At 41.5% G+C, this 12,568-nt stretch overlaps 1 protein-coding gene across 4 annotated transcripts in view; it reads left to right on the forward strand.

The window, feature by feature from the left end:
- The window catches only part of ADAMTS9 (ADAM metallopeptidase with thrombospondin type 1 motif 9), a 159,419-nt gene that overhangs the window by 46,383 nt on the left and 100,468 nt on the right, over positions 1 to 12,568 (forward strand). For all 4 annotated transcript variants that reach the window (XM_038565917.1, XM_038565920.1, XM_038565919.1 and 1 more), the window contains 4 exons: positions 1,920 to 2,065; positions 10,366 to 10,547; positions 10,633 to 10,769; positions 12,286 to 12,403. In XM_038565917.1, coding sequence (XP_038421845.1) covers positions 1,920 to 2,065; positions 10,366 to 10,547; positions 10,633 to 10,769; positions 12,286 to 12,403 — 583 coding nt within the window. The remainder of the gene's footprint in view (positions 1 to 1,919; positions 2,066 to 10,365; positions 10,548 to 10,632; positions 10,770 to 12,285; positions 12,404 to 12,568) is intronic.

Here is a 12,568-nt window from a genome sequence, read left to right on the forward strand (position 1 = left end):
ACAGAGTTAGTCTGTGGAAGAGCCGCAACTCACTACCAGACCATTGGCCTGCCGAGCTTTGTCCTTCTAAGACCTTCACTGTCCAGTATGGCAGCCAATAGCCCCACATGTCTAGTGAGCCCTTCAAATGTCAGACTGAAAAAATTTAAAAAAAAAAAAACTTAAAAATTGGGGATCCCTGGGTGGCGCAGCGGTTTGGCGCCTGCCTTTGGCCCAGGGCGCGATCCTGGAGACCCGGGATCGAATCCCACGTCGGGCTCCCGGTGCATGGAGCCTGCTTCTCCCTCTGCCTGTGTCTCTGCCTCTCTCTCTCTCTCTCTCTCTGTGTGACTATAGTAAATAAATAAAAATTAAAAAAAAAACCTCAAATGTCAGGCTGAACTGAGATGTGCGTGAGTGAAAATACCACCAGGTGTTGAAGACCTAGTATGAGAAAGAGTATAAAGAAATCCCATAATTTCATATCAGTTCCATACGGAAGTAATAATATTCCGATATCTTGAACTGAATAAAAGGTATTAAAGTTAATTTCAGTTTTCTTTTTACTTGTTTTCACATGGCTTCTGAACATTTAAAGGAAAGTGTACACATGTGGCTTATGGCACATTCTCATTGGATGGTGGTACTCTAGACCAAGCTAGCTCTCTCATTTATTTTTATGTGCATACGTTCCAATAAATGTTCACAACCCCTGTAAAGACAAATACCAAACGATGTCAGAGAGCAATGTCATCACCCCTTCCTCTGCCCACATTTCTTGGGCTTGGCGTTGCCCGGGATTCTTTGAAGGCAGAAGCTTTTAAGCCTCAGCCCAACAGCCCAGGGAAAAGGATATTCCAGGCGAATAATTGCAAGAGCAAAGGCACCGCAGAATAGCGAAAGCTTAAAGGCTGGTGCTCTCTGAACGATCGTTCACCAAGCCTGGTGTGTGGCTGCCCGTTGGGTCTGGGACCTTCACCTGCATCTTATTTGTCGTGTGCTTTCCCAGCCCACACCCCCACCCCCGGCCTCTGCGGGCCTCTGCCTCTGCCCGTGCCCTCCCTGCAGATAAATCACGGCAGCCAGCCACCACCAGCTCCACTTCAGAGATCTGAGCGAGCCGCAGGGCATCACCCTCCTGCCGCCACTGTCGCCACTCTTCCTTTGTCCGCTGCTCAGTGACCTCGGCTTTGTGTCAGGGCCTCACACCCCAACAATGGCAGAGGGTTGAAATGGGCTTCTCGAATCCCTTGTCCTGCTGAGGAGTTTTATTCTGTTTTGTTTTGTTTTAAGCATCATGGCCTTCTTCCTGCTGTAGGCTGGAGAATCTGAAACCATGAGTAACAAAAAAGCAATAATGTTTAGGGCTCTCTGTACTATGTCCATTTTGCACTAGTCTCATCCTGTGTGCTTTGGTGGAGTGAGTTTATAGGAATCATGTAACTTGCTTTTTCTTCTCTCCCACCTAATTAAAATTGGCTTCTCAAATCTGTGGGGAGCAGTAAAACATATTTTACCAAGCTCATAACGTCTCTGAGCCTTCCTGATGGAGATTCGCTCTACAAATCCAGTAACTCATTTTGGCCCCATCTACAACCAGTAGGCCCACTTCCTCTCCTCATTTTTCCAAGCAGACTAATTGAGCACTTCGAAGCTGGCCACTGGAGTTACCCTGACAGCCTGGAGCCAACAACTCATTGGCTCATTGTATTCAAGCAAGTGGTAAATGAAGACATGACCTAAAATCAATGAGTATGAGATTAAAATCCCTACCGTTTCCATTGTTCATACAGATGATGAAATGGCAGCATTTCAAACCAGCACGTGGTGGGGGGTAAGGAGGGAAATGAAGTATGGCATATACTCACTCAAAAGGACAGCAGGTCCTACAATGTCTCCAGCACCGAGCTCTCCCTCACTGTTCCCCTTATTAAATACAGCACTGCAAGTTTGGATTTTGTGTCCCCAAAGAAATGGAGGTCCCCGTGACTGATGGATCCTGGGGCAGTTGGAGTCCCTTTGGAACCTGCTCAAGGACGTGTGGAGGGGGCATCAAAACTGCTGTTCGTGAGTGCAACCGACCAGAGTAAGTCCTACAGCTTCTTGCTGTCATTATTGGGATTGCATGAGTGGCACGTTCCGGAAGGGAGTGATTTATCTGGAGGCAGATGGAGAGAGAACTCTTTCCCAGTTCCAGAGTGAGTGGATTTCTAGGGCTGCTTAGACTGTTAATATCCAATCTCTTTCTTCCCAAGTGCTCTCCTCTGTAGTAAATCTTCTCCCAGGGTCCTTTATTAAAAGTTCTGTCTACCAAACAGTAGATGCTGTCGTGTCAGTTGGTCTGTTTAATAATTTGACATTCAGGCATATCTTACTGTCTCTCGGGCTTGATATAGCAGGCTAACAAAGTGAACATATGTATTTTCCTGAGGAGATGAAGAAACTGGACATTTCTATCTAGATTGTGGGTAACTTATTGCCTTGCCAGTTAGCTACTAAAATGCCGAAAAGGGCACACAGACCCCCAGGGTGGCATTAGCAGATCCAAAGGGACTGGGAACCCCAAGTTGAGAATTACTTTTAGAATCAAGCTAGTTGCTGTACAGATGAGACACCAAAGGTCCCATCCCGCAACTGGATAATGTACTGGATTGGGAGTGTCCTGACTTTGGGGATAATTCTCATTATGTGACCATGGCTGTCTTTACCAGCCTAGCCTTGCTAGGACATGTTCAAATGAAGTTAATGTGGTTCCCCCCCGCCCCCCCCCCCGCCAGCATCTATCACAATAGGCATGTATGTTTAGAGGGAGATTTAAGAAATCATATTTTCATTATAGGGAATGACATCAAATTTTGTGTGGGCCTAATGTGTATCAAATCTAAAGGAACAGAGAGATAATACATGATATAATTGCCATTGAACCTATATAGGCTGGTGGAGGGGGGCAAGAATTCTTCATAGAATAGGAATAGGTTTTTAGATGGATAAACCAATAACTATGTTTAAGACCTAGTTGTTTTGGGATTATGTAAAGTGATTTCATGCACAGTACTCAGCTATGTTTCACAGCCTACATTAGGGATAGCAGACAGAATTATAGACAGAAGCAAGCAGGTAAAATAGGGAAGTGGGCTGGTACAGGATACTGGGGTTGTCTTGTGCAGGGTGGTAGAAATCAAGTGCAGGGTGCTGCTCAGACCTAGCTGGTTGTTCACAGGTAGGAAGAGGGCCTAGTGTGGACAGTGCTTCCAGTTGTTGTTGTTTTTTTAAATAAGAAGAAAATATGAGTTGTATTAACCAAAAAAATAACATACTTTTAGGCCACTGTTGTAATCTCTGGCCTAATAAATACTCATTAGTACAAATCACAGATAATGATCTATTTGTTTTCATTTATTTTTATCCACAGTCCCACATTTATTTCGTGTCCACATGATATTAGTCTCTATAAAGACAACTAAAGAGCCATATTATGACATAGACTGTTACAGACATAAGTCTGTAACTTATGGGTATAAAAACTAAACATTAGGTTATTAATAGAGTCTATTATTGTGTTATTTGAATAATAGTACAAATATAGTACATGCTTTCAAAAACTCCAGGCACAAAACTATATGATATAAAAATTTTTTATCATTGTTCTTCCTACCTCCCACCTGCTCCCCACAAGGAGATAACGAGGGGAAAATGATTTGATATGTATCACTTTGGACTTTCAAAAAAGATTTGTCATATAATATGTAGTATATGGAATAAGTATTCTGTAACATAAAATAAGGATCATAGTACATATAGTGTTCTACAACTCACTTTTTAAAGTCAATTATAAATCCTAGCTGTTTGTATTGTTGAAGTTTTAAAATAAAGCATTTTAAGCTAATAGCAGGTATGACACTTTTTTTAATTAAAAACTATTTGGTGGCTATAGTGAGCCAAATTATTATTATTATAGTGAGCTGTTATTGTGACAAAGATATTAATATTGCCAACAAGTAGACATTTTTGAGATTGTGCCCCAAGAATACTTCATTCAAAAGAAGTAGGTTTTTTTTTTTTTTTAAAGTCTTAGAGCAGTTCTAGAGGTAATGTGGAAAGTGGAGAGAGATAAATCACTCCATAATTGGAATGAGCCAGACAAAGAAAATCACCCAGTGTAAAGATCTCAGCAGGAAAGGATCTTGAGCTTCAAAGTAAAGCAAAGATCCTCACATTCAGAAGTTAGGAACTGATCATTAAAGACTTCAATTAGAGGTCCTTGTCCTTGCTCTTTGCTATGGGAGGTTTTAAAAGAAGACAATCCCCTGAGCTGAGTGTCAGCACTGACATCATTTCATTAAAGCTCTTCCAAGTTATTTGCACTTTGGGATGTCCCTGTGAATTGAGGAAGGAGTCTGCCTCAGAAAACTAAGTTTACAATGGCAGCAGTGGGTAAGTCAGTTTGACAAGAGAAAGGGACACAGAAAAGGGAAAATCAGATCCACATCTCCGTTTAAAAGCCTGTTCAGAGAAATTCACAGAGCAGATGGTTCATTATGCAGAATGCAAAAGTGATTGCTTCTGATTCTCAAGGAATTGGAGGGGAATGGTGGCCCCGTCACTGGCAACCTGCTTTTTCCCAGTTGGAGTGGTCTTTTGAATATAATGTAGAGCCTCATTTTTTGTATCCAAAGTATGTCTCTATTAAGAACATTGGTTTGTTTTTATTTTTCTTTCACAGTATTCATGCAATTCAAGGATGTTTTTAGCATCCAGATATTTTATGCTATATATTTAGGTTTTTTTTTTCCTTTGAAAGCATAAAAGCTACAAAAGAGAAGTAAGTAGCCTTGCCATGCACATGGGACTTATGGTGCCTTATGAGCAAACTGTAGAAACCTGATGCTTTCTGATTTGGGCAAATGGTTTTTGGTCTCAGCTAGTATGCAGTGCTACTCGTTTGCCATCATGAGAATGGGGCCTATTTTGTCTTTAAATGCTTTATTTGTTTTTTAAGCCCATTTATGACCCATGTCTTATAGGTAAGATTAACATGTGTCCTGATTTGTAAAGACAGTACCAGCTTATATCTGTTGTCAGGAGAAGTTATTAATAACTTACCTGTTACTTTTTCTAAGTGTCCTGGATCAGACAATTAATTACATGCAGTAAAATCTAAAATCAGAACCACCAAAAACATAACTTAGAGTACCAAAACAAGGCCAGCATTTTAACTAGAAGATGCATCATCAGACTACTGGGCCCTATCCTTGTTATTTTGTGCCCCAAAATGACCCTGAGCTTCCTGGTGGTTAGAACAGAATTTTATTTTTATAGGTCCATCAAAATAAAAAAGCATGCCCACTTTTTTGGGAAAGGCAAAGCTTTCCCACTTCTGGTGCTTCTATTTTGCTTTTAAATTAGAAAGTTAAATTAAAAACTAATAAGCTCATAGATTTTTTTAAAAAATCGTGAACTAGATATTTTCCCATTTAGGCTTTCACCATAGTAACTGCTTACGAAGTCTGACGTACAAGGTAATAGACATGTGTCTATTTTATCTATGAAAACTAATCTCTCATTTGGCTATAAAGAATTGCAGGAAAGTTTGTTTTTATTTTTAAGGCACTGAGTTGGATAAGCTTATTTCAAAATTCAAGAATTGATTGCTTTGGGAAAACCATTAACTAATAAATGAATAAGAATATTCAAGTCTATAGACCACTCCATTTGGAAGGATCATTAATGATCACAAGTATAGCTCTCTGGCTCATCCCATCTAATCCTTGAATAGCTTTACAGCATCCTCTGCAGTTGGCTATTAGAACCCTTCTCAAAACCCTCCACACACAGAAAACATATTATCTTTTGGTCCTGCCTGCCATATAGTTAGAATTTCCTTCCCTGTGCTAACCCTAAACTGCCTTCTTCAGTTCATTTAAGTAGAGACAAAAGTTGAGATTTCTGTTCACACCCATTTGCAGACCAAAGTTTAGCTTTCCTTCAGGGTGGAATGCCTGTGATGATGTTTGCAAAAATTCCTTTGTAGCTTTGGCCATGTAGTCTCATGAATTTTTTTGTATATAGGTTTGGTTGTGTAATGTGTACTTGAAAAAAAGATTCAGGTTGGCTGTGCTGATATTCAGGTTGGTTACTTTCATAGTAATTAATCTAGTAACTTCTGCAAGTCCTTTTCATCTCTATCTGACATGAAGATTTTTTAAAGGATCTTAATAGTTGGAAAATGTAATTAGTATTTTTTAAAGCTGCATTTCCTATAATTTTTATTATTTGTATGGAAAAAATACTCTATCTACTTAAGCTATTAAATTATAACACGATTTTTTTCCATGCTGAAAGGTGAGTTCAATCAGCTATACAGCCTTTCCGATTACACAGTCCTTGCAAATCAGGCAGAGATGCTTTGGGATAAAGGAAAAGCCATATATTTTGAAAGGACAAATTTGTGTTTATTAATAAAGAATAATCTGTCTTTACATAAAAAGCAAATAAAGTCACAGAATGAGTCTTGATATGGATATATCAAGAGAGGCAGCATAAGAAAGGCACCAGATCCTAAGCTTTGGGTCACAGAAACCTAGGCAGGTCTGTCAGCCAGTGATTCTCACTTAATGGGCCTGTCACCTTGCCAGGTCACTGAACATTTATGAACCCCATTCAAACAAGCATTCAGGAACAAAGATGCCACTACCTACCTCACAGCATAGCTGGACAAGTCATACAAAGTGGCATGAAGCCTTGCACACAAGAGTAGCTCAGGGGTGGTCAGACCTTTACCATACAGTAATATTTTTCCATAGAAAAACTCAGTAAATTTTTTAGACTTGCAGATCACAGGTTCTCTGACACAACTATTCAACCTCACGGATCCATTGGGAAAAATACACAGGCAACAACATATAAAGAGGGGAGTGGCTATATGCCAATAAAACCTTATTTACAGACACTGAAAGTTGAATTTCATATCATTCTTATATGTCTCAAAATATGTGTTTTGTTGTTTCTTAATTTTTAAGACAGAAAAATCATTCTTACCACTGTATGAGAACAGGCGGGATCCCTGGGTGGCGCAGCGGTTTAGCGCCTGCCTTTGGCCCAGGGCGCGATCCTGGCAGGCCCAGGATCGAATCCCACGTCGGGTTCCCGATGTATGGAGCCTGCTTCTCCCTCTGCCTATGTCTCCGCCTCTCTCTCTCTCTGTCTCTCTCTGTGACTATCATAAAAAAAAAAAAAAAGAGAACAGGCAACAGGCAGGATTTGGTGCCCAGGCTGTAGTTGGCAGGCCCTTATAATAGCTATACATTTACTGTGTGGCAGACCTTGCTCCAGTGCTTTGAATGTATTAACCCAGCAGACCCTCACTCATCTTGATGTAGATACCAACATCGTCTGTCTTCCTTTTACAGATAGAGAAACTGAGTCTTAGAAAGATTCAGCAACTTGCATAAGATTACATCATTATTAACAGGCAGGCCTGGGGGGCACGTGGGTGACTCAGTGGTTGAGCATCTGCCTTCAGCTCAGGTTTTTATCCTGGGGTCTTGGGATCAAGTCTTGCATCGGGCCCCTTGCAGGGAGCCTGCTTCTCCTTCTGCCTATGTCTCTGCCTCTCTCTGTGTCTCTCAGGAATAAATAAACAAAAATCTTTTAAAAAAGAAGAAAAAAAAAAAAAAGAAGAGGAAAGCCTGGGATTCAAATCCTCAATTCCAGAGTCCATATTGATGAGCCTCAGCAATACCGCCTCTCACGTGGAGTGTTTTATGTTGTGTTGTTTATTTAAAATGTCATTTATAAAAAGAAATCACTAAATGCTATTTGCCCCTAGATAGTGGCCAAAAGTTAGCAAAGGTAGAAACTATTGCCATCTGAAGGGAGGCTGCCTATACATATTTATTTGCAGCCCAAGGAACTGCTGCATTTGGGCGATTTTAGGTATGAGTTAGGACTTGTATAAGAGAGCCAAAAGAAAAAAAAACAACTTTTGAGAATTTAATTTCAAAAAGAGAAATGAGTTACTTTCAGGAAATAAAGCAATGACCAATCATCTGTAGTTGGTTACGCAATTTTAAAAGTGTCCAAAAAGATCATTTTGAATTGAGGAAAAATTAAAGGAGGTCTTTCTTGTAGCACATTTAAAACAAGTTTCACCTGAAGAGGTATATGGGCCTGATCTGTTATTCACATGTAATCTGTGATATTTTATGCACGAGATTAGGGTGTCTTGGTACTGAGAGAAGAATTTGGAATCCAGGAAACCAAGGTTCTATCTCTATATGGCACCAAAAAAAAAAAGAAAACAAAAACAAACAAACAAACAAAAAAACCAAAACAACCAAAAAACCCCAACTCTGGACCATAGCTCCTGGATAACGTAGCAGAAAGAGTACAAAGAAAGAACCTGGGAAACTTGGAATTCTAGTCCTATCTCTGCTCTTCATGGCAAAGTACTTAACTTCTCTGAATCTCTTGCACCTTGGTATAAAAGTATTACATCTGCCTTAACCCTTGGGCAAGATATGAGTATGTTTTAGTGAGTCCAGTGCACAATGCAGCTATAAAGCATATGGATTTAATTGTGTTTGATGGAGAAACCATCAGACATAGACGCTTCAAGGTTATGTGCCATTTTGTATCCCTTGATATGGTTTTCTTTGCAATAAATAACAGTATTTATCAGAGTGCTTCCTAAGCTTCTCAGATTCATAACAAGCTGTTGAGGTGCCCAGTGTCATCTCTGTTTCACGTGTGCAGGACAGGCCAGGTGGTGTACACAAAGGCGTCCAGTGTGTAGCTACAAAGCCCATGCTCTCACTTTAGTCTACGTATCTTTGTTCTAGGGAGTGCACTGCAACAGTAGTTTGACCAGTGCCCCTTCCTGACACTTGGGCACCCTGTAGAAGCCCTGAGATCTGCCCCATATCTTAGCACAGATCCCATACTCAAAACAAACTGCTCAACTGGATCAGATTAGATTGAGAGTGCTGATGTATGAACACAGTAGCTGACATTTTTAGCATCTAGTGGGTGAGCTTATTTTAGAGAAAGGACAACTGATGTTCATGGAGGCTGAGAACTTCATCTAAGGTCACACGATGAGGATAGTTGAGACTGACCCAGATCCAGCTCCAGAGCCTTATCTGTTCTGCTGGACTGGCTAATCGTTCTGTACTTCACGGCATGGATGGATTTCCTATTTGTCCAAGTCCTGGTTTAACAAAACAAAACAAAAAACACTTTGGGCCCAACTACTCTGAGAGATTCATTTTAAAGAACAAAAGTGGGAAACTTTCTTTCAGAGATGTCCTAGGATAGCTGTGAAATCTGAACTGTTCCAGCCCTGGGTGGGTGAACCCAGCTTCCTATGATTCTGTGATCTTCCCATTTCCATGATGAATCTGGCAAGCTGTGGACTGCTAGGAAATGTGTTATATAGTTGACTCACTGGATCACATCTGGAAAATACGTGTACATTCGAATTTCATATAACTCGGGGTTGTATGCCGAGATGGAATTTGCACTGTATGCTGTGCAAGGCGTCCTCCATACTCTCATCCCACAATAGTTAATGAAACCAGTATGCTCTCCTGTTTCTCCTATTAGGCTAGTCAAAATAGGGGGATGTTCCTTTTATTCCATCTCACTTGTAAAACAAAACAAAGTAAAATAATGGTTGTGAGGGGGAAGGAAGGGAGGAGGGAGAGAATGAAGGGAAGTGGCATAGCATAAGTTTTAGGCTGGTCTTCTGTGAGAATATCATGTTACAAAAAGTAGACAGGGAGCATTCCAACTGCTCGTCTGTACCTTTTACCTTCCACATTTTGAAAACCAAAGGACTGAATTTTTAGGAGAAAGAGGACAGGTCATTGCCTGGTAAATCCCAGGCTTTGTATTTCTTTTTTTAAAAAAAAAGATTTTATTTATTTATTCATGAAAGACAGAGAGACAGAGACATAGGCAGAAGAAGAAGCAGGCTCCATGCAGGGAGACTGATGCAGGACTCGATCCCAGGACTCCAGGATCACGCCCTGGGCCGAAGGCCGGTGCTCAACTGCTGAGCCACCCAGGTGTCCCCCAGGCTATGTATTTCGAACTTGAAGTGTCACACTCTGACATTCCATCCTCAGGACGGCCTTACTAGGTGGCACCTTCCCATTTTTACAGCGGAGGTACTGAGACTTGTCCAGGTTAAGTGACTTGCCCAAGGTCATGTACTTAATGGTGCAGAGGTAGAATTGCAAATGCAGATCTCAGAGCTTTTATCCTGTCCTCTGCCTTCGGCCACTTCAGACTTGCTTCCCTAGAAGACAGGAAGCCACTGATGAGAGAGTGGCGTGGGGAGGAATGCCTTGTAATACCCTGGGTGTGTTCTTTACCTTTCCCCAGGCCGAAAAATGGTGGGAAGTACTGCGTAGGGCGTCGAATGAAGTTCAAGTCCTGCAACACAGAGCCTTGTCTCAAGCAGAAGCGAGACTTCCGGGACGAACAGTGTGCTCACTTTGATGGGAAACATTTCAACATCAACGGTCTCCTTCCAAGTGTGCGCTGGGTTCCTAAGTACAGTGGAAGTAAGTGTATGTGGGGAGGCGTCTGCCAACGGGTTGCCAGGGTCCCGGCCCCAAAGTCACATCGCGTCGTGTTTTTCCTCTCTAGTTTTGATGAAGGACCGCTGCAAGCTGTTCTGCAGGGTGGCAGGTAACACGGCCTACTATCAACTCCGAGACAGAGTGGTTGATGGAACCCCATGTGGCCAGGACACCAGCGATATCTGCGTCCAAGGCCTTTGCCGGGTAAGTCCCAGACGGTGTTTTCTTCACCGTGTTGTCTTGTTGCTGCCACACTGTGGTCTGTGGCTTCCTTGATAGAAGCCGCAGCTGCTAATATCTGTGCACTGTCTCCAGGGAAGTGGTTTTCAAGTGTGTTTCCCAGGACAGCATCAGCAATGGATCACTTGGTTCTGATGGCGAAGTTTGAGAACCAGTGTCTTGCATTTTTCTGACTTTCTCAAGCTCTGGGAGGGTCGACACAAAACCTCCCCCACAAAAATGTACTGTGATAATTTATGCATACACATACTCCTTTGCTATAACCTCGGTGCTTGAGATTAAACCCAAATCCTTCCATAAGCAAAGTTTCTAGATTCAATAGCTCTGCTCCAGAAAGATGTCAAAAGGAATCAGATGCTAGTCAGGCCTCAATCGACTTCTCATTTTGATTTTAAGCACCAAAGCTGCTACCTGAGACATACCTGGTAATTACTCTTGGAAGGGAAATCGAGAAGCTTCTGGCAGATAGTAAAGCACCACTGCAGATTTCTAGAGGGCTTGATACCATTTCACTGTTCTCACTGATCAGAAAGCATCCTTAAGGTAGCCAGGCTTTGCAATAATTGATTTGATCCTTGCATGTGGTCCAGGAAAATGGGTATTCTAGTCAGTAGGATTTGACCAAAAGAACCCCAGAGAGCTTCACCCACTTCCCGACTCAAAACCATGGCACACATTTCCTCATGAGTCTGTTTGTAGCAAAACGTTGAGCTTCTCCTCAGAGGCTAGCTCATGCAAATGAGCAACATGGTCAAGAATGTGAACTCTGTCCTGGTGTCCTGGCAGTTGCTGGTGTCCTCCTCAGATCTCAGTCACCACTGCTGCATTGCATTAAGATGTGGAGAATTTCCAGAGGCCCCTTGGAGCCTCAGGCCTCAAACTGGCAGCCTGGAGTCATGCTTTGTCCTCCATTCATAGCCAGTATTAAAACATGGGGGATTTCACGTAAAATCCAATTTTCCAGTGTCTCTTGGAGGACTGACAAATGTCAACACCGAGCTGCTATTTCTGATGACAGCAGTAGCCTAGATTTGACAGGGGTTGCTCCCTTCAGATGGGATGTGAGCTCATCAATTAGAGACAGTCCTTTACCCCGACTCCTATTTTTTTTTTTCAGTCCTGAGCAATCCTTCTCATTTATTCTTATTTGTAGACTTGTACTTCTCCAGCTGGGTTTTTTGTTTGTTTGTTTTTGTTTTTTAAGTAATCTCTATACTCAACATGAGACTCGAACTTACAGCCCTGAGATGCAGTACTCTATCCCAGACCCTGGGATCATGCCCTGAGCCAAAGGCAGACACTCAACCACTGAGCCATCCAGGTGTCCCATCCACCCTTGCAGCTTTAAAGAGAGTTTCTTGTCATTTTTGAATGCATAATTCAAAGAAACATGCTACTTCCCGTATCATAATGTTTTATAATTTTTATAATTTGCTAATATTAATACTTACTGTTTGTTTCACATGTTTCTTTTTAAAAGCAAGCTGGATGTGATCATGTTTTAAACTCAAAAGCCCGGAGAGATAAATGTGGAGTTTGTGGTGGTGATAATTCTTCATGCAAAACAGTAGCAGGAACATTTAATACAGTACATTATGGTAAGAACCTGTTCCTAAAGAACCATGAGAGGGAAAATGCTAAAGTTTAAACACTGTTAACCACAGGTAATATGTCAAAGTGTTAATGTCAAGCATAAAATCAGTCTTGTTAAGGTACATTACCCACCTGGCTAGAAGACACTTAATAGCAAGAATTGTATTATA

This window comes from Canis lupus, chromosome 20, assembly GCF_011100685.1.
Source record: "Canis lupus familiaris isolate Mischka breed German Shepherd chromosome 20, alternate assembly UU_Cfam_GSD_1.0, whole genome shotgun sequence".
Lineage (NCBI taxonomy): Eukaryota > Metazoa > Chordata > Mammalia > Carnivora > Canidae > Canis > Canis lupus.